The sequence below is a fragment of the Balaenoptera acutorostrata genome, chromosome 13 (assembly GCF_949987535.1).
Source record: "Balaenoptera acutorostrata chromosome 13, mBalAcu1.1, whole genome shotgun sequence".
Taxonomy (NCBI): Eukaryota; Metazoa; Chordata; class Mammalia; order Artiodactyla; family Balaenopteridae; genus Balaenoptera; species Balaenoptera acutorostrata.
Window position 1 is genome coordinate 81368964 of NC_080076.1, and position 26455 is coordinate 81395418.

General features: G+C 50.1%; 1 protein-coding gene across 6 annotated transcripts in view; it reads right to left on the bottom strand.

Annotated features, from left to right (window-relative positions):
• Positions 1–11827: 11827 nt before the first annotated feature.
• The window catches only part of FBXO21 (F-box protein 21), a 48838-nt gene continuing 34210 nt past the window's right edge, over positions 11828–26455 (bottom strand). For 4 of the 6 annotated variants that reach the window (XM_057526396.1, XM_057526397.1, XM_057526392.1 and 1 more), the window contains one exon: positions 22939–25252. In XM_057526396.1, the coding sequence (XP_057382379.1) occupies positions 25065–25252 (188 nt within the window). In that variant the 3' untranslated portion in view covers positions 22939–25064. Of the gene's footprint in view, positions 12115–12835; positions 13649–13743; positions 13895–22938; positions 25253–26455 lie in introns of those variants that run through there. The other 2 variants (XR_009005022.1, XR_009005021.1) reach the window with 2 other exon arrangements.

A 26455-nucleotide genomic window follows, 5' to 3' on the forward strand; every position in this document is an offset into this window, starting at 1 on the left:
TGGTTCTCAGAAGGGTCACAAAGCCAGGGCATTAATTCAAAGTCAACACTTTCCCTGTCTCAAGCCCAGACCACTGTGCTCCACAGTGCCTGGTGACGTGGCCATCAAGGATTGGCATGTATTCAGGGTCTGTCCTGGGTGCCAGGCTCTGTTGATAGTGCTGGGGGGTGGTGGTCTTGGAGACTTGAGCCGGCTCACCTACATCCGTGTCATAGAGTGCTGGGGAGGGAGAGCTGAGAACCAGGTGCCCATACCTCCAAGCTGAGGGATATAGCCCCTTCCAGGGACAAGGATGCCGTTCAGAGTCACCAGGGGGCTCCTGAAACCTGCCAGAGCAGCAGAATCAGCCCCCTCCTGGTTGAAAATCCAGCTCCCCTTTACACTCTGTCAGGACACTCACAGAGCTGGGGCGGCACCTGGAATGTGCATTTGCAAAGCTCGCACGCACGGGCAGTGCTGAGACCTAGCCAAGCTGGGGAAATGTTGGCTGTGGGACATCAGCTGGTCCAAGCAAACTGGAAAGCCGCCTGGGAGACTGCATGTCAGGTCAGAAGGAATCTAGAAAACCAAAGTGGCCTCTGGATCAAGAAATGGGGCCCTGGACCCCGTGGCAATTACCCACAACTGCTGGACACAATTTTGTTCCGACTTAAAATATCTGTTCCTGGAATTTTATTAAATTATCCAAGGATTAAATGCTGGGGCTTTTTGCTGGGGAGATAGAAAATGACATTCTCATGGCTGCATCTCCTCCCCCTTGGCATGGTTGCTCTCAGAGCTGGTACAGTACAGGTGGGTGGGGGTAAAAGCCCTGGGACAGTGGCCTGGGGCAGGGAGGGGGCACGTGGCCTTGCTCTGCCCCTCGGGTGATCGCGGAGAGACTCCCAGTGTATGGGGGTGAAGGGAGGTGGTCTTTACTCCATCATCTGTCTACACAGTCAACTTCGTCTCAAGCTCCGCTGGCCACGGTCAGTTTCTAGACAAGCATTTGTGCTGGTCCCTTCTGCTAGGAACTCCGCTGCTCTCCCTTTTCCCGTGATCGGGGCTCGTCAGATCTCAGCATAAACATCACCTCCTTGGAGAGTCCTTCTCAGGGCCCCCATCCGCTCTCCTGGGTCTGCTGCCATACGAGCCGCCTTCACCAGCCAGCGGGAGCTGGAAGGCTGGGTGTGATGACCACAGGGAATTTGTTCCTGATGGCAGGGCTTGGAGAAATAAGTCAGGAGCTCCTTGTGGCAGCAGGAAGGCACAATGTGCAGGCTTGCTTGTTCATTCACTGATTCAGCGCCCATTTATCGAAGGCCTGCTGTGTACAGGGCACTGCCCGGGGCCTGGAACCACACTTCTGCTCCTAAGAGAGTCCTGGAGGAGTGGGAGACAGACACACAGGAGGTGACAACGCAGCGGGGTAAACAAGGCCCCGCAGAGATCTGGAATGTTCGAACTGCAATGGCCGCTGGAGAGACTCTGTTAACCCCTAAGCTGAGCTTTGGGGAGTCCATGACTGTCCCAAACTGTGGTCCCAAAGGGACATGCCAGAGGCAAATACTGGCTGGACAGAAGTACCTGTGAGGTTTGGGGGCCCTGTGGTCACCCACCCTCTGCCTGGGCTTTGCCTCCTTCTCTGGCAATGACGCACACACACGGCGGGGCTCTCTGCACACAAAGCCTGCTGCCCCTGTTCCAGGGCGTCAGGCCTTTAATTCAATCCTGCTAATGGCGTCAGAGCACCAAGGAGGTCTGGAGTGCTGCGTGGGTTCTGGCTGGGCTGATTGGATCAGTTGTCTGGAGCCCTGGAAGAGGGGGCACCCTGTGTGGTGATCTTTATCCTCCCCCTCACTCAGTGTGACCTTCGGAGAGCTAGGGAACACTTTGGTCACCAGGCAACTGCCTCTCTTCTCCCAGAGGAGCTGATTACAAACAGTGGCTGTGGTGAGAATGGCTGGTACCTGTGAGGCCACCAAGGGCAGCTGAGCCCAGAGATGGTGAGGATGGTCTTCATTCGTCTAAGGGAAACAGACTACCGAACCACACTTGGGCAAGTGGCTTTGCCTCCCTGGGCCTCAGTTTCCCATCTGTAAAGTGGGAATAACAATGGTGCCCTCTTCATGATGTTTATGAGGGTTAAATGTGGATTCATATATCTAAAGGGCTTAAAACAGTGCCTGACACAGGAAGTGCTATCCAGTGGGGTGCAGGTAAACAGGCCCTGAGAAAACAGACGGGAAGCTCTACTTTGCAACATTGCCAATTTCCCTGTTGTAAATACTCCCACCATGATCAATTTCAAGCTACCAATAATTGAACAATGGGCTTGCAAAATTCCTGAATGTTTAATAATTTGTTCTTGCAAGATGGTCTGAGACAACTCAGCACACCACTACACAGTAGGCTGTTATTACGATTCATATGTTCATTTGTCCATTCATTCATCTATTCACTCATTCACTACTGAGTGCCAGGAATTCAGATACTACAGTGAGGTAGTCAGTCTCTGACCTCAGAGTCTGGAAGGAAAAAGATAGGAACAGACCATCATCATTAGTGCGTACACTACTGGGTACCCAATACATGCCCATTTTATTTTTTTTTAATTTTTAAAATAAATTTATTTATTTATTTTTGGCTGCGTTGGGTCTTCGTTGCTGCACGCAGGCTTTCTCTAGTTGCAGTGAGCAGGGGCTACTCTTCGTTGCGGTGTGCAGCCTTCTCATTGCGGTGGCTTCTCCGGCCGCAGAGCATGGGCTCCAGGCGCGCGGGCTTCAGTAGTTGTGGCTCGCAGGCTCCAGAGCGCAGGCTCAGTAGGTGTGGCGCACGGGCCCAGCTGCTCTGCAGCATGTGGGATCCTCCAGGACCAGGATTTGAACCTGTGTCCCCCGCACTAGCAGGCGGACTCCTAACCACTGTGCCACCAGGGAAGTCCTGCCCATTTTATTGATGGGAAAACCAAGGTGTTCAGAATGGATGGTAAACCAGAATCAGAGTACACGTATGCAGTTGTGTAAATGGCAGTTCACCCGTATTGCTCTCCTGGCCCTCTGATCACTTAGCTTGGGGGGTCTCCAAAGGGTTGGCAATGTTCTGGGAGCAACAAAACACTTTTCTTAATTTGGGGACCACTGACCCTATGAAAGTTACAGGGATTCCAAGTGCCACCTTGCTTGGCCTTTGACTTAGAGCAGACCACACCTAACCACTTCAAACAAGTAAGGATTAGTGCAGCTCTTGTAAATTACGTCCAGGGAGGGAAACCCCAGAAACCGCTACACCAGTGTCTTGACTCTGAAACAGCTTTTCCCTTAAGCTCATTTAAGGTCCTTATGCCGGTCTCATATGTCTTGGTCTCTTGGTTTCAGCGTGAATGGAATCAGAGAAGAATCATCCCCAATTTGAATTTTGAATTAAAGGTGTCCTTTTGGTTATCTTTTATTTGTTTTATTTATTTATTTTTTTGTTGATAATATATTTTTTAACATCTTTATTGGAGTATAATTGCTTACAATGTTGTGTTAGTTTCTGCTGTATAACAAACGGAATCAGCTATACGTATATCCCCATATCCCCTCCCTCTTGAGTCTCCCTCCCACCCTCCCTATCCCACCCCTCTAGGTGGTCACAAAGCACTGAGCTGATCTCCCTGTGCTATGCGGCTGCTTCCCACTAGCTATTTTACATTTGGTAGTGTATATATGTCCGTGCCACTCTCTCACTTCGTCCCAGCTTACCCTTCCCCCTCCCTGTGTCCTCAAGTCCATTCTCTCTGTCTGTGTCTTTATTCCTGTCCTGCCCCTAGGTTCTTCAAAACCATTTTTTTTTTTTTACATTTCATATATATGCGTTAGCATACAGTATTTGTTGTTCTCTTTCTGACTTACTTCACTCTGTATGACAGTCTCTAGGTCCATCCACCTCACTACAAATAACTCAGTTTCATTTCTTTTTATGGCTGAGTAATATTCCATTGTATATATGTGCCACATCTCCTTTATCCATTCATCTGTCGATGGACACAGGTTGCTTCCATGTCCTGGCTATTGTAAATAGTGCTGCAGTGAACATTGTGGTACATGTCTCTTTTTGAATTATGGTTTTCTCAGGGTATATGCCCAGTAGTGGGATTGCTGGGTCATATGGTAGTTCTATTTGTAGTTTTTTAAGGAACCTCCATACTGTTCTCCATAGTGGCTGTATCAATTTACATTCCCACCAACAGTGCAAGAGGGTTCCCTTTTCTCCACACCCTCTCCAGCATTTACTGTTTCTAGATTTTTTTTGATTATGGCCATTCTGACTGATGTGAGATGATATTTTACTGTAGTTTTGATTTGCATTTCTCTAATGATTAGTGATGTTGAGCATACTTTTTTGTGTTTGTTGGCAATCTGTATATCTTCTTTGGAGAAATGTCTATTTAGGTCTTCTGCCCATTTTTGGATTGGGTTGTTTGTTTTTTTGATATTGAGCTGCGTGAGCTGCTTGTAAATTTTGGAGATTAATCCTTTGTCAGCTGCTTTATTTGCAAATATTTTCTCCCATTCTGAGGGTTGTCTTTTCATCTTGTTCATGGTTTCCTTTGCTGTGCAAAAGCTTTTAGGTTTCATTAGGTCCCATTTGTTTATTTTTGTTTTTATTTCCATTTCTCTAGGAGGTGGGTCAGAAAGGATCTTGCTGTGATTTATGTCGTAGAGTGTTCTGCCTATGTTTTCCTCTAAGAGTTTTATAGTGGCTGGCCTTACATTTAGGTCTTTAGTCCATTTTGAGTTTATTTTTGTGTATGGTGTTAGGGAGTGTTCTAATTTCATTCTTTTACATGTAGCTGTCCAGTTTTCCAGCACCACTTACTGAAGAGACTGTCTTTTCTCCATTGTATATTCTTGCCTCCTTTATCAAAGATAAGGTGACCACATGTGCGTGGGTTTATCTCTGGGTTTTCTATCCTGCTTTTGATTATCTTTTAAACAATCCTTTCTCACCCGAGGCACCCTGATCTTTGAAGCTAACCTTGGGTGATGGTGTGCTGCAGGAGACGGATTCAGATCTGAGTTGCATCCCAGCTCTGCCACTCCCTGGGTGGTGTGGCCTTGGGCTGGTTCCTTTGAAGCTCTGAACTTTGATGTCCTCATCTGTATAATGGGTCCACAATCCCATCTTTATAGAGAGGATTCAGCAAGGGTGACATGGCTAGGAGGTGACAGGGCTGGGATTGGATGCTGAGCCGGCCACCTGCGGGACCATGAACTAACCAGCAGGGCAGTACCACTGGCTGGGATCCTGCCACCTGGTTCATCTTAGCACCTCCCCAGCCAGGGGGTGGGAGTGGGGATAGGCACAGCCACCTCTTCCCTCCCTCCCTCCCTGCCTCCCCTCCCTCCTGGGATGGCTGCAAGTACCTGTGGGACCCGGCTGAAAGCCTGGGAGGCAGGGTGATAAATATATGCTGGGGTTCAGAGTCAGCACAGCCGACAATTTGGGGCTTATTTGGGACAGGATGCAGCAGGCACCTACCATCTGGGCCAGCGGGGGCAGACGGAGGGCAAAGGCAGGCTGGGGCGGGGTGGGGGTGAGGGTGGAGGTAAGAGGTGGGCCCAGGTGCCCCGCCGCGCGCCCCCCTCCCCAGGCTGTGCTGACTTGGCAGTGCCCGGGCCGCTCCCGCTGACTGGGCACGCTTCCCAGATGTCCACCCTCAGCTGTCTCCGCAGCCCTCCCAGGGCTGGCTGTGGACAGCCGAGATGGGAACCAGATCCAGCTCTACCCTTCATGGAGAAAGATGTGGATGTGAAGGAACGACAGGTTCCCAGCTGCTCTTTCAGGGCTCTTTACACAGAGGAAAGATCTCCTCTGCCCAAGAGACTCCAGCGTGGGGTGGGGGGAGAGAAAGGTGCTTTGGGGGCTTCTGGGTCCCCCACTGCATGTAGAGGCAGGTGAAACTCCTGGACAGGGTTTAGTGTTTTGACCTGGCAGAGGGGCTGCTGGGGGGAGAAACCGGGGAAGAGGAGCCCCCCTCCCTCCCCACATTGCAGTGGGCGGGAGCCAAGTTGGGGGGCTCCAGTGGGGGGATTAAAGAGCCCCTTGGAATTGGCAGGCTCGACCCTTTCATTTTCACCAGGGAGGAAGCTCAGAGGGTCAAGGTCACATAGGTCTAAACCCCAAAGAGGGAGGGAGCATAGACAGGGCCCTGGACCTCAAGCCCAGCCACCAGCTGTCACAGGGTGAGGGGAGGCCTGTGGACTTCTGGGGAGAGGGAGGCAGGTGGGGACAGGAGTGAACTCACCACCATGGGGCCCCTGGGCTTGCCGGTCAGCAGGAACAGGAGAGTCTGTGCTGGTGGGGGGCTCAGGAGCAGGGTCTTCCAGAAGGAGGCATCCCTCCCAGGGGACCCGGGAGGCCAGGGCAGAAGGTGAGGGCACAAGTGAGACAGCACTGGGGCTGCCCTGAAATCCACGGGGAGCCGCGTGGGCTCAGCTCCTGCGCTGCGCACTCCAGGGCTGAGGAGCCAGGACCCTCCGGAGGTGCCGGGTGAGGCCTGAGGGTTGCCTGACAGCAGAGGCCCCTCCCCTCTTGGGGGGCTGTATCGTGGAGCCAGGGTGCAAGGTCAACATCACGTGCAGCCACAGTCATCCTCAAAAATCCTCTAGTGACCATAAAGTCTGGTCCTTATAGGTTTATGCACACAACCCTGTGCAGGAAATATGCATAACATCTAAATATGCAAACGTCCAGTAACATACCGCGCACGAGCGTCTGAGTATGGCAAGACATAATTTTAAAGATATTTTAAGTTTAAACTGTTCCCTTTTCCTTTTCTTTCTCCTCCCCTCGCCCCAATCCCTCTAATACTTCCACTAAAAGCTCACAGCTCCTGGCGGGGAACCATAATTTAACCTTAGGTTGACCTAATCTTTGTACTTAATCTCTCCCCAGAATTTATTAACTTCAGAAAAAGTCAGCAGTTACCTGCCGGGACTTGGAGCAAGTTCTGGACTGGAGTTCTGCTTCCCTTAAACGGCAGGAGTTCCCACATTCGGGTGTGTATAAGAATCCCCCAGAGCGTCTGGTGCAGTGGGCTGGGGTGGGGGGCTGGGGTCTGCACGTGTCAGAGGCCCCTCAGGTGCCGGTGAGGCCGGGGCCAGCAGGACGGAGGCACCTGTGCCCTCTCACTGCCCGAGAAGCATCTAAACCCAGAGCTGGCCAGGGACCGCCCCGCCCTCTCCCCTGCTGACCCCTGCTCTCTATCCCCATCTTACTGGTCCGGTGGCCAGCGTCCAGAAAACGGTGGGGGTGGTGAGGAGGTGGAGAAGTGACAGATCAGAAACCCCATCTTGGGGGGTCACCCGGTCCCGTTGCTACACCTTCAACGAATTCCTTCGGCTCAGTGCATCCCTCTGAGGGGGAAAGGCGGTGACGCTGTACCGGCAGCTGTTACCAAGCTGGAGAAAACCCACATCCCCCCAGGCTGCTCTGCTCTTATGTCACCAGAAAGCATCTCCCGTCAGGCCTCAGCTGCTATTCTTAGTCTGGAGAACACACCTCCGCCTGTTAGAAGTCTCTAGACTTCATTAGGCTTTTTATAAATCACTTAGAAACTCGCAGCCTGCCGGGCGCTGGTTAAATACTTCTTTCTTGTAGGCAGAATGTTCGAAGCGTCTCTGGGGTGGGCGCGCCTTCCGCCCCGGGGAAACTTGTAGATAATGTCGTAATATCAGCAATGATCACTTCCATCGATTGAACCTGCGCGCAGCCCTTCAGTACTAACAGCAAACAGGGGCGTGCACTGTGTGTGTTGAGCTGCCTGTGAGTGATTTCGGAGGCAGGTACAGTGCCGTGGTCACAGTGCAGCTGAAAGACCTGGGTTCAAATCCTGACTCTGCCGCTTACAGGTCACGTGACCACGAGGAAGTCACTATGCTTCTCTTCGCCTCTGGGTAACCAGGATACCCACAGCTTCGAGGACGCTGCGCTGCTGTGAAGGTGACTAGACCTTAGTCACTGAGTCTTGGAGCAGCGCAGGTGAGCCCTCCAGGGTCTGTGCTGCTCCTGACGTAGTGATGAGCAAGCACGCTCCGCGGAGGTCCTCGTCCCTCCGTCCACCCACAGGAAACGGAGGCCCCCGCCTCCAGGCTAAATGACCAGCCCACGCTGGTTAGTAACAGAAGCTTAGCTTGAACCTGAGTCTGGTCCACTGCAAAGCGCGGGCAGTTACGACGCTCTGCTGCCCCCTAGGGCATGCGGGGGTGGAATCAGACGCCATCCAGGCCCGTGGGGCTCCCAGCCTCTCTGAACCTGTGACCCAACGAAAATCGGCCCACTCCATCCCCCCCGGGGGAGCCATCTTCCTCCGCCATCTGTTTCTTTCCCCCTTGAGACCTGGAGTGCCCCGTCGCTGAGCCTCAGTTTCTTCATCTGTAAAGTGGGTTGATAATAACAGCATCCACTCTGAAGAGTAGCATGAGGATTAAATGACATGGCTTTTCTGAAGGCACGGTCCCTCACCTCCTACTGGCCCCACCAGGGTGGGGGGCCATCTTCAGCCCCCTGGATGAGGCAGCCCCCTCCAAGACCAACTGATGTCCAAGATGTGCCAAGGCTGGGAACGCTCACATCTTTTCCTGGGTCTCCCCACCGACCTCTTGGGGTATCATCTTTGGCACAGATCCTCTGGGGACTCATGCTGGTTGTTTGGTTGCATGAATGTCTCCCTCGGACGCTGAGGCTCGGCCGATGTCCTCGCCAGGAGGAGGTGTCCAGGAGAATCAGAATGACGCTGATCTCCACCTACTCCCCTAGCCCCCAACCCCATAAACATTATGGAATAACCCACCCAGCGTGGTGAAGCACCATCTGGGGACTTGATCCAGGCGTTTCCCACATTTTTTTCACATCTGCGAGGGGAGACCACACTTGGTTGAACTCACTGCAGGGCCAGTGCCTATTGCTGGCTCCAGGAGGGAGTAAGGACCAGAGAAAGCACAGTGACACGACCCCCAGGGTGCAGCCTCTTCCCGGCCCCTCCAGTCTGGCGGTTCCCAGTTATCAAGGGGGCTCCTCACTCCATTTCAGGCCTCATCACACCCTGCAAAGATGATGGAAGCAGAGCATCTCAAATGTGATGCTCCCACTAGGGGTTGAAGCTGCTCAGGGGGTTGGGGGAGAGGAAACTGTGTGCCCAGCTGCTAGTTTACTTACTGGGCTAGAATGAATTCTCCTCACCTCACAAGTTTTCCCATCTCCTGTTGGTGCATCATCCAACGACCAGTCCTAAATTCTCCTTTCTGGAAAGTCCTTCTTCCCTGTCTTCACCTCGCACTGCCCGCTTCCCTCTCTGGGATGCTACAGAGTGAGGGTAACAGGAGCCGGGACGCAGAACCAGTGGGGTGCATTGAAAGTTCTCTGTAAGAGTCCTGAGCCTGGCAGGTGGCAAGAATTCAGCCAGGAAGGAAGCAGTGCAGACAGATGACACAGTTCAGTGTGCAGCTCTGAGGAAACCTGGGGCTGGAGATTCAAACTGGGGACGAATTAGGATATTTGTCATCAGACCCAGGGAATCTGGGCTTTGAGATCACTACCCAGTGTTGGGGGAGAAGGGGACTTGGAATCTTCCGTCAGCAGAGTGACTACAATTAGGGTTCAGCTGAGGTCCCTGGAAAAATCAATTCCTGGCCAAAGAGCAATTTGCAGCATTCTGCACTTGGAGGGGAGCACAGGCTTGCTTGGGATGGCACAATACTCACCCCAGAGGAGTTAGTATTTAGTACAGAGATGATGAAGTAAAGCAAAGTCAGGTGTTTTTACCTGTTTTGATCCTGTATTATATTGGAAAGTAATCCATGTATATTTTGTGTTTTAAGCCTTTGAAACGTTTGCAAGAGTTTGAAATCATCTAAGAGAAAGGCTTCGTGATTCCATTTTATATGAACTGGGTAATCAGTTACTGCCAGGTTATTTTTCTAATTGTGGTAAAATACACATAACATAAAACTGACCATCTTAACCAGTTTCAAATGTACCGTTCAGTACAAGTGCATTCACGTTGCTGTACTGGATAGATTTTTACCTTGAAAGTTATAAGAGAATTTTACTGCGTCTGCAAACAGTATGCTACTGTGAAGTTAAGACTTGCCATATTTAAAAGTTCAACTTTGTAGATGTATGAGAATATATGGTACACTTGGGAAGGTTTTGAAAAGTGCTTAAGGAGAAATCAAATTTATTAAATGCATTGGTGCACTTAAAGTATCTAAGGGAATTTAAGTGGTTTTTTACAGAAACAAAAGTTATTGTAAAATATAGTCAATTTATAAGCAAAATAGTAAGATTCAGAAATTCTACACAAAATCGTAAGAAGTGGTGTTTCAAATCTGTTATTTGTCACAGGTGGAACATTAATTGGAAAAAACCAACAAAGAGTTCCCTGAATAATCTTACACGAAAAGCCTTTCAGGCACCAAAAAAAAACCCTGCTGACAAATAAGTGCTTTACAGCCTTCAAACCATTTATACATAAAATACCTCATGACTCAGTGGTTCCCAAATTTGAAGGCTGGAGGACTTGTTCAAATACAGATCGTGGGCTCCTCCCCAGAGGTCCTGATTCAGTGGGTCTGGGGCCCAAGATCCTGCATTTCTAACAAGTTCCCAGGTGACGCTGATGCTGGGGGACCAGGGACCAGACTTTGGGACCCGCTGCACTAGACACACAGAGGCCAGGCGTTACCATCGTCAGCTGTGTGGCCTTCGCTAGTTACCACTGTCCTTTGGACCTTAATTCCCCCGGCTCCAGCACGAGAATAACACAAGGGCACTTACCCTGCAGGGCTGCCGTGAGGGTCAGAGAGACGTGCATGCAGGGCTGGCGCACGGTGGGCTCGCAGCGTGTGGTACAGATGATTGTATTATACTGCTCAAATCCCGACATGGCCTCATAGCCTGGGTGCCTTTTATGGCCTCCATCCTCCCAGCATAGGGCTGTGCACATAATAGGTGCTCAAGAAACACTGATGGCAACAACGGGGACTGCCCCTTCCCCATTTACTGCGGACAACCAAAGCTTGGCTGTTATTGCTCCAGGCAGCCTCACCAAAAGCACCTGGGTCTCGGGGTTTGCTTTCTCCACGAAGGTGGGGAGACTGAAGATGCTCGTTGGCAGAAGGCAGCAAGGCTGTCTAGTTTGTGCTGTTGGTGCCCGCAGCTGGGGCTTGTAGGGACGTGAGATGCTCTCTGTTGAATTTTGAGTGAACTGAAAGGCAATGAAGGATTCAGAGCATAGCCGTTGGCGGGTTCAGAGCACGAGCCCCTGCTGCAGGATGGGGATAATCAGACCCACCGTACTGGGAGGCTGCAAGGGGTCAATGAGATGGGCCATGCGGGCATGCCGGCCAGAGGGCACAATGTCAAGGCAACACTGGAGTTTTCTTCCCTGACTGTTCTTGTGTCAGAAGCTTCTGTCATTTCACCCCTCGCTCATGCTCTACTGTGTCCAGCTAGTTCTTGGATCTAAAATGCAGAAGAGAGCACACGGGCTTCTCTAAGATGGACGTGAGGAGACAGATAATGCTCCCCAGCTGGGGCTCCTCAGACCCCCGGTTCCCTGGAGTCTAGGTTTTTACCACAAAACTTCTCCTCGAGGATTCTGCACATTTGGTTGGAAAGTGAACAGGGAAGATTGGGAAGCCACAGCAGGAGGAAACGTATTAAGCTGCCTTCTCTTTGTGCTAATGAGCATTTATTTATATGATAATGTAATAATACAGCATTATTTAGGTTATTTAGGATCTGTTAGACTGTGAGTGAAGAATGCTTGTTGTAAATATCACAGACAGGTCTTCTCCCATTTTTTTTTTCCCCAATCTGTCATCTATTTATTAACATCATCTATGAAGATCATTTAACAAAATCTTTAACATTGATATCATCAAATGCATTAATTGTTCTCCCTAGGAGGTCTTCTCCCTTTTATCCAGAAGTTGGAGATGAGCATTTCCAAGGTTGGCACAGAAGCTCAGCAAAGTTGGAGTCTGGGCTGGCATTTCTATAATTCTTTGGGCCTTCCCCTCATGGCTGCAATGTCTTTTGATAGTATTCAGTATTCAGAGCTGAGTAGTTGCAACAGAGACTGGCCTGCAAAGCCCAAAATATTTACTATCTGGCTCTTTATAGAAAAAGTTTTTCTATCTCTGCCTTACTGTGATAAGCCCCACTATTTAAAAGACAGAGGGGGGCCTGCTCTCAGGCTGGCAATACTCTGGCTGGGAAGATGACATGCACAAAGAAGAGAAAACAATAGATACACTCATGACTAGAGTCTGTATGTGTGGAATAGTTTGGGGGTCAACTCTTGAACTGGATGGCTATTTCTCTTTTCCTTCTAAAATTATTTCTTCTACCCAGTGCCGCCTGAGAACACTTTCCATTGAGTTTGGCAAATGCCAGGCGCCACGCTAGGTGCAGGAAGTACACACATCACGGTGATCCAGCCCCCGAATCTGCCCTTAAGTTGCTTGAAGCGTTTTGGGGGACACAGGCAAGAAATGAACATCCAGAGTGGCAAGTGCTCTGATAGGGTTAAGCTTAAGATGCTAAGGGAGCGGGGTCAGGCTGGCGAAAGTGAGAAGGTTGAAGCTGCCGACGGCATGGCCGCGATGTCGGAGGTAGGGTGTCCCTGCAGAGGGAACAGCCCACGCGGTGGCCCAGAGGTGGGCGTGTGTGGAGAAATGAGGGAGCCTGTGATCCGGGGCTGATGCACAGTCTGTGACTAGAGGGCGGAGAGCTGCCCTCAGGAGTTTGGGCTTTATCCTTGCAACTCCCATCAAGCAAGGGATTAACTGGAAGAGATATGTACTTTAGAAAGATCACCTTGGATGCAGCTGAACTTTCAAGGCAGGAGGCAGCAGGGGCCTGGACCAGGGTGGTGGCAGCGGGGATGCACCCAGGTACCCTCAGCAGGACCTGGTGGGGGATGAAACATGAGGAGTAAAAGAAGGGGTGGTGAGCCCTTCATTCAATTTCAGGATTCAGCAGACCCCTCCCGAGGGTGCGGGGGGTCCCCGTTTCCCTCCGGACCCTTCCCCAGCACAGGGTGGGAGGCCACACAGCCGATTTCCCTCCTAAGACCCCTCTGATTCACCCAGTGAGTCTACTGTCTCCTCTTTGTGCCTGACACTGCCACCGACGGGGAGGTGGCAGGGCGTTCCCGATACCTGGATGGTTCTAGGCCCAAGGGAGACACAGCCTGTCCTGGCCTGTGCGGGCGAGGAACCATGTCCTCGTTCTCTGAGTCACTTACTGGAGCCAAGGAAGACCAGGTTTGCTCAGCAAATGCTATCCCGAAGAGAGCGTGCCGGAAGACACAGCCTCTCTCCTGTGACTTTCCCAGCCTGTTCTGTTCTGGTGGATTTGTGGCACATTCCATAAGGCAGCAATGTATGGCCCAATCCAAGCCCTCTGAACCCCGCCCATCCCTGGGCCACCAAGGGGGAGGGGCACTTCCCTTTAAAATAAAACGATGACAGCGAGGCAGCGTCTCCAGGCAAACAAGCAGGTCCCCGGCAGATGCAAGGCTTCTGCAGGTGGAGAGGGAAGCTGATCGCAGAAAGAACTCCGGATCAGGAGGTGGAGTGGGTGTGGACAAATCTCCCCCAGCCTTCAATCTGTGCTGCTCAGCAAGAGAAATGACAGCAGTAGTAAAACAAGCTGGGAATGGATTTTGCTTTCTTCTGAGTCACCCGGGGGAGGAAAATGGAAAATTACCTCTCTCTCTCTCTTTCCCAAATGGGACACGAGTTCCTTGGAGGGGGCAGCTGAGCCTGGGGCGTGCAACCAGCTGGCAGGATCCCTGGGCCATCTTGTGCGGCGGCCTCTCCATTCTGGCTCTCTGCGTGCGCCCATTCTGTGTCTCCTCCTGGCAGGTCACACGGTGCCGGAGCCTAATGAGCTCTTAAGGCTAGTGATGCAGCTGGCTTTGGGGAGCTGTGCAGCCTGACCGGGGGTGACATGCTGAATGGACCTTGCCCAGACAGTGACACTTAGCGCAGTCTGTCACTCCCAGAGGAAACTACAGAACATTTGCCCCGGCCCCCTCACCCCAGAACCATCTGTTTGTCTCTATTACCACATGACTATGCTACTGGGAGGGAGACTTCCGCCTCCCCTCCTATGGGGCTCACTGCGGGGGAACTGCAGCTCCACACATCAGAATGTGCATCTCAGCCGTGGAACCAGCCCTCTGTCCCCCCTTCCACCCCCGCCCCCCAGCCCCAAGCAGAGGGCAAAACCAAACTAGAATAAGCAACAAATGATAAATGGTGCTTGGACGATTTCTAATTAAGAGAAAAGTTAGGTGGAAGACTTAACACACATGGAGGAAATGGAGCTGTTGATAAATAACACACCCACATAAACGTGTGACCGAGTCACCATCTCGAGAAACCAAGGACTCAAAAGGTGGTCCTCTGAACATCTCTGGCTGGCAGCTGCTAATCCCTGGAAAGGGAAAAGGACGATGAGCACACAAAGAAATCATGCTTTGCCAGGAGGTCATAAAGCGTGTGCCGAGTCTACCCTTCTGACTTTCACTAACTCCACCCACGTGTTCTCAATGAAACTTTCTCACAAGCAACATCACTGAAAACTGTCAACATCTTTAATGGGAGGGTTGCCTTATTCTGTCTCCAGGAGGATAAGGAGGTAAACTCCACCAGGAGAGTTGTTATCTTAGTTCAGGCTGCTTCAGCAAAAACACCGTAGACTGGGTGGCTTAAAAAACAAATGCGTATTTCTCACTGTTCTGGAGGCTGGGAAGGCCAAGATCTGGTGCTGGCAGATCTGGTGCCTGGTGAAGGGCGTGTGTCCTGGTTTGTAGGTAGCCAGCTTCTTGCTGTGTCCTCACATGATGGAGGGGGTGAGGGAACAGTCTGAGGTCTCTTTTATAAGGGCACTAATCCTATCATGAAGGCTCCGCCCTCATGACCTAATCACCTCCCAAAGGCCCCACTTCCTAATACCATCACCTAGGGGGTTAGGTTTCAACACATGAATTGCAGGGGCAGGGGTGGGGGGGGGGTGACATGCAAATGCTCAGCCTATAGCAGCTATAAAGAGCAGCTTGGAGTCAGGCAGAGATGGGCTGGGATCCGGGCCCTGTTCCTTAGTAGCTGTGTCATCTTGGGCAAGTTACTCAACTTCTCCGAGCCTTAGTTTCCCTGTGTAAAACTGGGAATATTCCTAATACCCCCAGGATTGGCAGAGAATAAAGGCTCAGAAGAGTGTGAGCTCTGACCCAGTGTGGAATGTTTGTGCTTTTTGGGAGCGTGTCCTGTCACAGGAAGGTGCAGTGACTCCATCTAACATTCTAGAAGCATTTGTCTGCCTCTTCCGTGTCAGCCCCTGTGGACCCAGACAGGAGCAGGTGCGAACGCTGACCTTGTAAGGTCTCCCCGAAAGCGGAAGGAAAATCTGCCTCGCTGCACAACGGAACGGAAGATGCCAGCCAGCCTGGGGTGCACGAGCTCCTGCTCACACCTGGGGCCGCCTCGGGTGTCAATCACCCACACATGGAACTGGGCTATCCCAGGCTTGAGAGGACAGTCCCGTTTGGGTCTAAGTCTCGGCTGACTACGTTTTCCATATTATGAGGTCCAGGTCCTGAAAGCAGAGGGTGAATGGATTCGCCAGGATGGAGCACCTCAGCCCCAGGTGCTAACAGACAACCTGCCCAACTGGATTCAAACGCTATGGGGCCTTCCCGGGTCAGACCCTTCCCCCATCTCCTCTGCTGAAGCTCCTCTCTGAAGTACCTGGATAACAGTATCTGATGCACATTCCCTGAGCTGTTTGACAGATGCTAAAACTCCCACCAGATGGAAGACGTTAACTACTTGATGACCATGAGCACGGAGCCCCCAGGCCTCCTGGAGCCTAAGGATTGATAGTTAAAACCCCTGTGACATCGGCCCATTACCTCACCATCGCCCAATCAGAGAATTGTGCACAAGCTGATCACAGGCCCTGGGACACCCCTCCATCACCTGGCCTTTATAAATGCTTTCCTGAACCCCATCAGAGAGTTTAGGGTTTGGGGGCATTAGCTGTCCTGAAGTCCTTGCTTGGTGCCTACAATAAACACTGCACTTTCCTTCACCACAACCTGCTGTCAGTAGATGGGCTTTACTGCGCGGGCGAGTGGACCCGAGTGTTGTTCAGTAACATACATATGAGCAAAGCTGACGTTTTGGGGAACAAAAACCTAAAACCCCAAAGGGACACAGGGAAACTTTTGGAAATGATGGATCCGTTTATCACCTGGATTGTGGTGAGGGGAACACAAGTCTATGCATATATCCAAACTCACCAAGTTGTATACATGAATTATACGCAGTTTGTATTTATTTAGTTTTGGCTGCACTGGGTCTTCACTGCTGCATGCGGGCTTCCTCTAGTTGCGGTGAGCAGGGGCTACTCTTCGTTGTGGTGCATGGGCTTCTCACTGCAGTGTCTTCTCTTGTTGCGGAGCACAGGCTCTAGGCATGCGGGCTTCAGTAGTTGCAGCATGCAGGCTCAGTAGTTGTGGCTCACGGGCTCTAGAGCACAGGCTCAGTAGTTGTGGTGCATGGGCTTAGTTGCTCCATGGCATGTGGGACCTTCCCAGACCAGGGCTCGAACCCGTGTCCCCTGCATTGGCAGGCGGATTCTTAACCACTGCGCCACCAGGGAAGCCCTATACGCAGTTTTTAATATATACCGATTATACCTCAATAAAGCTAGAGGAGGGAAAAGCAACTTCCTTTAAAAAGTCTTTGCAGCCTTGGAATAGGGTTTCCCCAAACTTCAAGAGCGCACACTGCTGGGATGGGGAGGGATAACACGTCCTCATTTTCCCTCAACAAAGTCAGTGTGAGTGAAATAGAGTGGCTGAAGGTGGCCAGGTGGTTGTCACAGCACAGTCGGTGAAGAAATAACAAGGTTCTAAATCCCAAATAATGAGGGATGATATTATTAGCAAGATATTTTCTGAGGTCAAGTCCAAAGGCTCAGGCTCTAGTCCCTGCTCTGAGACCCAAGCCAGATCAAGTCACTTTAACCTCGATGGGCCTCATTATTTCTCTTTGTGAAATATCAGGAACCAGGGCTCTAGCAGCTGATTCTTAAGGGGTCTGTTAGCTTTCAAATTCTCTGTGGAAACAATTTAGGAAATGGTTTCATACGAAGGTAGCCACTACCCAGGAAGTCTTATAACCGCACTTTAAAAAAATCCTACTTTTTTAAGAGGCAAATAACTCTCTAATCAGGTTTTTTTTTTTTCTTTAAAGGAACAGGTTCTAGGAGATTCTGGGGTCAAGTCAATAAACTGAGGGAAGACAAAGCAACACATATCTAAAAAGGTCTTTGGAATATACATTTTAGCACTTGCAGGTGACAAAAGTGTTCTTATGTATTCACTACAGCTCCTGGCAAAAAGGTGGGCACATTAAAAGACACTCCAAGATAGGACAGCAGTGGTCAACCAGTAGGAAGGAAAAGACAGCAGCTCTTTCCAAAGCTGCCTCCCAGGTGGGGCTTGAATTCTCAGTGGGGCAAAACTAATTGTTGGGGGGAGTGAAAAAAACGATTACTCTTTTGATAGGTAAAGCACAGATACACATACAATGCCTCAGTGGATATTCAGTGAAGTATTAAAATTTCACGGCAGTTCGCAGCAGCTCTATTCACAAGTGCTAAAAGGTGAAAACAACGCAAATGTCCATCAATAGCTGAATGGATAAACAAAATGTGGTCTATGCATAAATTATTACTTGGCCATAGAAAGGAATTAGGTACTGATTCATACTACAAAGTTAAAGGACCTTGAAAACATGATGCTAAGTGAAAGCAGCCAGTCCCAAAATGCCATATATTGTATGATTCCCTCTACATGAAATGTCTAGAATAGACAAACCCATAGAGATAGAAAGCAGACTGGGACGGGGGTGGGGGGAGGCTGGAAATGAGGAGCGACTGCTTCCTGCTTCATGGGGACAGGGTTTTATTTGGGGGCAGTAAAATGTTTTCATCTAGATAAAGGCGGTGGTTGCCCAATGTTGTGAATGCGCTAAATGCCACTGACTGTACACTTTAAAATGGTGAATTTTATGTTCTATGAATTTCACCTCAAATTAAAAAAAAAAGATCAAAACAATTTCATGGGGTGAGGGCTATTAGGAAAAAATTATCTTAAAAGGGTCCTGGAGTGGGGGGGTTACTGGAAAAAAAGGTTGAGAAGGACTGGGGTGGAGATGGGTAAGAGACGCTGTGGGGAAAGCTTTCTGCACAGGGACAGCCAGGACAGACCATCAGCACATCGTGATGGTAGATTATGAAAGATTTCCACAGCCCTGAGAAGATGGTGTTCTAGACACAGGAGAAACTCAAAACTCTCATTCAAAGCGCTCTCTTAATTTTCCCCAGATTCAACAACTTCAATGCGAACATTTCCATTAAGAATTCTGTCATTTTGGGCTTCCCTGGTGGCGCAGTGGTTGAGAATCTGCCTGCCAATGCAGGGGACACGGGTTCGAGCCCCGGTCTGGGAAGACCCCACATGCCACGGAGCAACTGGGCCCGTGAGCCACAACTACTGAGCCTGCGCGTCTGGAGCCTGTGCTCCGCAACAAGAGAGGCCGCGATGGTGAGAGGCCCGCGCACCGCGATGAAGAGTGGTCCCCACTTGCCGCAACTAGAGAAAGCCCTCGCACAGAAACGAAGACTCAACAAAGTCATAAATAAATAAATAAATAAATAAAAGAACGTGAATTTCTTTAAAAAAAAAAAAAGCAAACTGGGCTATTCATTTAAAAAAAAAAAAGAATTCTGTCATTTTCACATAGTGTTTTGGGGCAGGAGCCCACTGTGTCCCCCTTCGCCTGGCAAAGCAATAAAGCTACTCTTTTCTACTTCACTCAAAAAAAAAAAAAAAAAAGAATTCTGTCATTTTAAGGGAAGTAGATGGAAATTCGGTCTAACCACACAAGGAGTCTAGAATGAACTGGTTCTCCCCTCCACATTTTTCTTTATTCTGTACAACTTCTTTTCCTAAGTTCACGAAACAACCTGCTTTAGCTCTTTCTACTCCGCAGAAGACGCTGACATCATCGTCCTCAGGTTTGTTTGTTTGTTTGTTTTTGCACAGCCAAACAGGAAATGGCACTTCCTATGGAAAAATTAGCCCACTTTGAACTTAAAAACCAAACCAAAAAAAACCCCCCAAAAACCAAAAACCAACCCTTGAAAGAACTGCTGTGACAAACCCTAAACTCTACGGTGTCAGCTTAGCAGGCGGGTGGCTAGGAGGCTGGAGGGTGTTTGGGGTTATACTTGGTTAAACTGCTGCTTATAATTTGCAGGCTGGAGCCTCGGGCACTGTAGCGAGTCTCGAAGTTGTCGAAGAGACAGAATACAGGGTACTGGCTGCTCTTTGCAGCAGCTGATAACGAGATACCTGAGAGAGGGACGCTCAGGCAAAAACGTGCTGGTTTAGAACTAAAACAGCAGAGTCAGAAATCCCAGGCTTCCTATGTTGGGAAAGGCACTACTTCTGGACACCACGGCAAGAGACAAGGATGGAAATCAGTTTGAGCAACGAAGGCCCCTTAGACACTTGCCTGTTCAACAGTGAGACCTGGCTTTGGCTAACAGCAGAATCAGGCGGCCACCACTAGGTCAGGAAGGGACACACACCAGGCAGAGAAGCTAAGAAATAAAGTGGACTTGGGAGTTCCGGAAAAGAACTCTGGGTATGATTACCTGCGCAGGTAGTCTGCTAAGTTTTTGAGGGAGCTGTTGCCAGAGGGATCAGAAGCTTGAAAAACGAAATGAAAGTCTTGGATTGGAGCTGTGAAAGTACACAGCTTGCAGGGAGGGTGCCCCCGCAGCACCCACTTGTGAGGTGACCAGAATGGGCCCCAGAGGGCCGGATGGGGTGTGGGGAGCAGTGGACGAGGGAGTCCCTCCCAGAGAGCACACTCAACCTGCCCCACGCCCCGCAGGGAGGGGGCTTCACGACGCCCACCTGCCCCACAGTATTTCATCAGCCAGCGCCCAGGGCCTACTGTGTGTCTCATTCTTTTTCCAAGCGGGAGTTTTCATTGCATTTCCCTGCCTCACCAGTGAATGGGAACTGGGAGGGGGCGTATGGACTGATAGAGAGGACGGCCCAGCTGGGCAGGAAGTGGGTGAGAGGCACAGACAAGGCGGGGACCCCAAACCTTTCACTTTCCCCACTGGGCACACAGGAGGCCACTGCCCAGCCTCCTCTGGAGTTAGGGTGCGAGTCGGTGACTTGAGTTCCGGCTACTGAGGCAGAAGTACCGGGTGCGGCTCACCCCTGTGAGGTCTCCGCCGCCCCCACCCCAACCGGCCATCTGTTGCGGGGAGAACGGGTTGAGGTGGCAGCGTGGCCTGCAGGAGCCCCCGCTGCTGGTGGTCGTGCTGTGGCAGGAGCCAGCGAGACATTTCTGGACTGAGCTGCCCACAGCTTGCTGTCTGGCAGCCCGGCCAGCCTGACTTCAGAGGCCGGCTCCCTGGGAGGGAGCGTGCCCCTCAGGGAAAGGCACACCACCTGACCCCCTCTGCCCCCTCTCCTCCACCCTGGCCTCCCCGGAGGAAGGTGAGGGGAAGTGGTGAGCGCCAGCCCCAGCCCCAGCTCAAGAGCCCTCCCAGACATGTCCCTCCATGCTCCCCGCCTCCCACTGGACAGCAGATGGCCCACGGTGCTCGGGGAAGCCACACCTGGTGGGCCTGGGTCTCTAGGTGACTGCGTGAGGGCCGCCCGCCAACCCACTCCCCTGCCCCGTGTTATGTGAACAAGAAAGTTCTTCTGTGTTCAAGCCATCGTACATTTTTGGGTCTATTTATTACAGAACTAACATTACCCTAATACAATCATTGCTAAATGGCCATAATACATTTCTTCTGTAATTGCACATCAATTTTAGTCACCAAAGGAATGTTCTTTTCTCTTAAGACTCTATAAATTTTCAGAACTGAAATGCGAGAAGTTAAGGTTGCAGCAAGGCAAAGGGTAAAGACATCTACGAGGTAGTTGCTGAGGCTGTCGGCAGTCTGGGCGCGGGGAGCTGGGGCTCAGAGGTCAGGTCCCTGGCTTCACAGCCAGGCTCCCACCTGCGAGCAGTCCGCTCAGGGAACTAGGCGGGCCCACACCTCAGCAGGGGTCAGCGGACTGCAGCCCACGGGCCAGCCGGCCCCACCCAGCCTGTGGACTGTTTCTTCACAGCCCTCTAGCTAAGAATGTTTTTTACATTTTTCAAACCGAAGACTATGTGACAGAGACCTTACATGGCCTGCAAACATGTTCACTGCCCGGCCCGCTTCTTGCAGGGTTGCCGTGAGGATTATAAACAGTTGAGGCCGGTGCCTGGCTTAAAGTAAGCACGCAATGCAAGGTAATACATGCAGTACAGCTGTTAATGTCTCCAAAACCAGACTGTCACAGAGCCAAATTCTGCATTCCTTCTAGGTGAACAGTCTCTCCTTTCCTCCAAAAATCAAACAAAAAACATGCAAGAGGGAAGAGATATGGGAACATATGTATGTGTATAACTGATTCACTTTGTTATAAAGCAGTAACTAACACACCATTGTAAAGCAATTATACTCCAATAAAGATGTTAAAAAACAAAACAAAACATGAAGAGCTACAGCTTGATTATTACGGCCACAAGACACTTTTCCATGAAAAGACTGCTGGCAATCCAACTTCACTCGCTTGGAACGTGAACGAAGGGAAAGACGTGTCCTCCCCTTTACAGCAAAGGGGCCTTGCTGTTAGCGGATGAGAGCCCAGGACATGAAAGCGTGACTCAGTTTAATACCTTAAGAAAGACTCAAGACGTTTTAAACGTAGAACGAGACTTTAAGTGGATATTAGAAAATGTAAAACTGATTGAGCAAGAGTATTGATGCTGGTTTTTGAGATAACATGACTTTGCAACGTAAATGCACTTCTGATGGAGAGATATTACGAGGCTCGGACAGAGACACCACGAAGCCAGCCTTTCAAAATCCGATTAGATGGATCACGTTTTCAAACGAGACGCTTGGCAAGACTGGTCTGCTGGTGACGTGGACTAGCTTTGGGCATAACTGACGTCTCGCTGAGACTGTGTTTCCCAAAGCAGGTCTGCAAACCCTGGGCCTCGGAGACGCTGTGCACATGCGGGTGTGCTGGGGGAGGAAAGTTCTAGGGTCTTAGAAGTTGGGAAGACACCACTACACTCCCCTCCTGGAAAGTCACAAAGTACAACAGCGCGTGAAAGGCTCTGAGAAACACCGCAGTGCACGAAACTGCTGACTGCTCAGCTGTGACCTTCCCTTTCCGTGTCGTGTGTGACAGCACACATGTGACAGCGCGGGGAAGCGGCGCTCGGCGGGACGCTGTGGAAAACGCCGCGTGCGTGCAGCTATCGGGTCAGCGTTAACGACACACCAAGAACCTGGGTTTCCCTCAAAGCGTCTGCAACTCTCACTTTACAACACGTAACTCGACATAATTAAAAGGCTGCAATCTTCGCGTTACAACCAGACACTCTCAAGATGACTAGCCAGCTCGAAAAATTAACGTTTGGCAGGGAAATCATAATATAAAGGTGCTCTGTCCGCTCACTGATGTAAAGAAAAATTCGGTAGAGCCAATTTTTGCATATTTCAATCAGAATGAGAACTGAGAGAGTCTGCTGTTGTCACGGCTGGGCTTTCTGTTCTGGAACGAAACCCGGCAGGCCATTTGTGTGGTTTCTCTGGATAAGTTCCATTTATTAATCATTGTACAAAAAAATCTTGGCATTCATTTGAAGAGAAAAGAAGTTACTATATCCAAATATTTAATATTTCAACATTGTGAAAGTTCTACTTTTATAACAGGGGTTTTTAAAGTGGAGAAAACGTTTCAAAAAATTTTAAAAAGAAACTTATGATTTATTAGAGTACAGGATCCAAAACACATTTTTAGAAAAATATAAAGTGCCCAAAGACCAACTTACACAGGTGACACAGGCTTCCTGGAGCCAAATGAAGCATTCATGAAGAAACACATTTAGAAACAGTCTAGATACATATTTACAGTGGGTCAGTAAAGGTGAAACCATCTTTCTTGGCTTCGATGTTACTCTAAGAAAAAAGGAAATCAAACCAGAAAACCAACAATTGTAACTCTCAGCATGCGCCACAGATTCTTAGTAATGCATCTCATTAATATTAATGCCATAGTATCTAATTTTCACCTTTAAATGAGAGTAGTGTAAAACCCCCCAACCTCAGACGGGCCGGGTGTTGTGAGTGGTCACAATTTCAAATGCAAGTCCAAATCATCTGACTTTGGATTGAACAGATGAGGAACACGGGCCCTGGACCAGAGCTGGTGGGGGCTGGAGGGAGCTGGCTAGCCAAATCCCCATCTCTTTCCCATAACTGCTCAATAGCTGTCACTTGCTAGTAAGGGGTCTCAGGTGGCTTCCCCAAACCTTGGTCACCCCAGGGTTTCCAAAGGGTAAACGAGAGGCAGTCATCAAACATGGTGTGACAATACTGCATGCAAATGGACAGATAGGCAGCGAGGCGTGGCTGGACCACAGCCCCCCGAAAGCCTCATTCACTAGAGCGACTGGAATCTTTTAAACTTAGAGAGTAAAGTAACTAGGTCCTAACTCCAGAAGTTAGCTGCTACTGGTTAACTACAAGGTCAGCCTGCTGGAGGAGGGACGGGTCGAGAACGGCGGGAGTCCGGAGCCGAGTTAAGACTCAGTACCTTCACGCTCAGGTACCACGAACATGGAAAGGACCGGTGCCAGCGGCGCCTGGCTATGCAGCCGGACTCCCCAGCGGCTTGAGCACAGACTTTCTCCTGGTGCTTTCACAGCAACGGTAACTCGAGAACACGGGCCACGCTCACGTCTCCTTTCCCACAGGGCACACGCTCTTAAAATTGGAGATACTCCGTTTATTTCTACCCTGCCACATTCAAAAAGGTCCTGAAGTGATTCTAAGGAAGGACAGGGAGCACGAAAACTCCCCTTTCCTTTTTAATTTCTAAGTTTCATTATCTCTTCTTTTTTCTGGTTATAAAAGTGAAACCTCATTTTCAGGTCTTTGGAGACCACGGAGTACAGTTTCTAAAAGCAGACATTTTAACAGCAGATTGTACTTCCTACTACAAAAGAGAACTCATCACTGATCTAAGATCTACTTATGATACTGGAGTAGATTTCTCTTAAAAACCCACTTATTTTAAAGGGAGGAAGAGCAGATGAATGTGGAAAACCCCATTCACAAAGGCTATTATTAATTACGCATTTTCTCAAAGAATTTTATGTAATAAAATAGAAAACTAATAATTCGTAGAGATATGAGCGTAAATCCAAGAGATGAATCCGGAAGGCAAAACTGTGTCATCCTCTCAATTCAAATAAAGAAAAGGATAAATGCCTGAAATCTGTTTCAAGAATTAGAAAAAAATAAATTCCAACACTTCTGATTACCATTAGTTTGTTAATGACTCCAGAGCTGAGATGCTGCCAATATCACCTAGAGCTTCAGCCCTGGATCAGCACTAAATGCAGGGTAAAAAGACAGATGATCCTGACTGAGGAGGGCACACATCCCACAGAGAAATCAGAGAAATGACTGCAAACGGACAACCCCATCTGTCCAGCAAATGAAACGTTCTGAGACAATGTAGACAGACACGATGGGAAGTGAAGAAAAAGAATGGTTATAAGGGTGTCAACTGTGAGACGTCATGAAGACAGCATGTCACGAACTGTCACCACAGGACAAGCATACAAGCCATGCCACTGAACACAGTGCCTTTCAATGAATCACTAGTGTAGGCGGAGAGCAACATTGTCTTTGCAGCTGGAGGAGAGCACACGTGATTTAAACTTAGTAGGAGGCAATCAGCACTACTGGTTAAGTGGCTTTCCCGGTGGTGTGAATCCAGAGGGATCCGTGGAGACATCTCCGTCCGGAATCCTGTTCTCTTGGAAATTAGCAGCAGCAGCAAAGGTACAATGTCCCCCTAGACTTTACTCCACGTTCTCTTTCTTTGCACTGTAAATATTCTGCACCGTTTCATAGACAGACTCCAGATCCTCTGGGTACCGGATTTCTAGCTCTGCGTTCGGGATGTAGTGAGTGCCCGTGAACTCGGAGAAATAGCGTCCGACGTCAGGGTGTGAGATCTCCTGAGGCTCCACGTTATACTCCAAGTTCTCTGTTGGCAGAGAGGCACACGGACATTCCATTAAAGCTGATTTCTGCAGCATCTTTTATCCAGAGACCCTCCTATCACCCATTCTGAGTGCATTTTTGAGGGGGGGAAAGGAAAGACAGATGTTTATAGAAGTCGGAGGAGGAACCAGGAAAAGGCGGCGAGGCCGTTGGAGGATGGGGGGAGGGAGCTCGGGGTCCTCCTCCAGCTCCGCAAGGAACACGAGTGCTTTCCTTCTCTCTGAACAAAACTCCAGCAGTCCCTCGGGGTCTGCACACTGGGGGCTCGGCAGGCTTCTCTGACCTGATCCAACACAAAGCCACACGTGTGGGCCGAGGGTGGCCTAGCCTGCTCGGTTCTCGCCAGCGGTGAAGCTTCTGAAGCCGCCTCAGCACCCGCTCACACGTCTCTCCCTGCCGTCCTCCTCGTCTGCTACTGGGAACCGCCCTCCCACCCCCACCCCCCAGCACCCTTCAGTGTTTCCAAGGGTGAGGACCTGGCTCACAGGGCTGGCTTGGGGACCCTACAGGGATAGGGGCTGTGGCATCTATATCATCTCTTAGGAAAACCACACTACCTCCCTTCCGTGCTCCCCGTTTTGCCACTAGAGAAAGCAATAGAAAATAAGACTCCTTTCAAACGGAATGAGAAAAAAAGAGGTGATAATACCTGCAAGGTATTTTAAAGCCTGAAACCCTATCCGATGGCCTCTCCCTCCCCAAGCGATTTGAAAAACGGCCCCTCCATGGGCCCAAGGAAAGGACAGTGTCTCGTGGGCCCTTCCTCGCTGGCCACAGAGGCCTGGCCCTAGACTGCGTGTGGCCCGCAGTCAGGAAAGGCCACCCTCACCCTCCATGACCTGGACCAGAAAGGAGCTGCCCAGGCAGGCCTCCCCACTCTGACTGCGTCCCAGATCAACATGAACCATACTTAGCACCTATTGCCAAAATCAATTCAGGGAGTCCCTGCGCGAGCCTAGCTGACCGGCTAACACCAACGGTGCAGCAGGTTATCTCTTCAACAGCTCGTTAAACATCCTGAAACGCATGTGCAGGACCTTCGGTGCCCTCCACCCAGAGTACACAGGATAAACACGAGCGCCTTTCAGAAGCACTGCCTGTAACGGATGTTTGTCTTTCAAGAGAGGGGGAAAGAGTCTGTAATTTAATCTGTAACTTTTTTACAAGATGGGAGGATTTAAAGAAC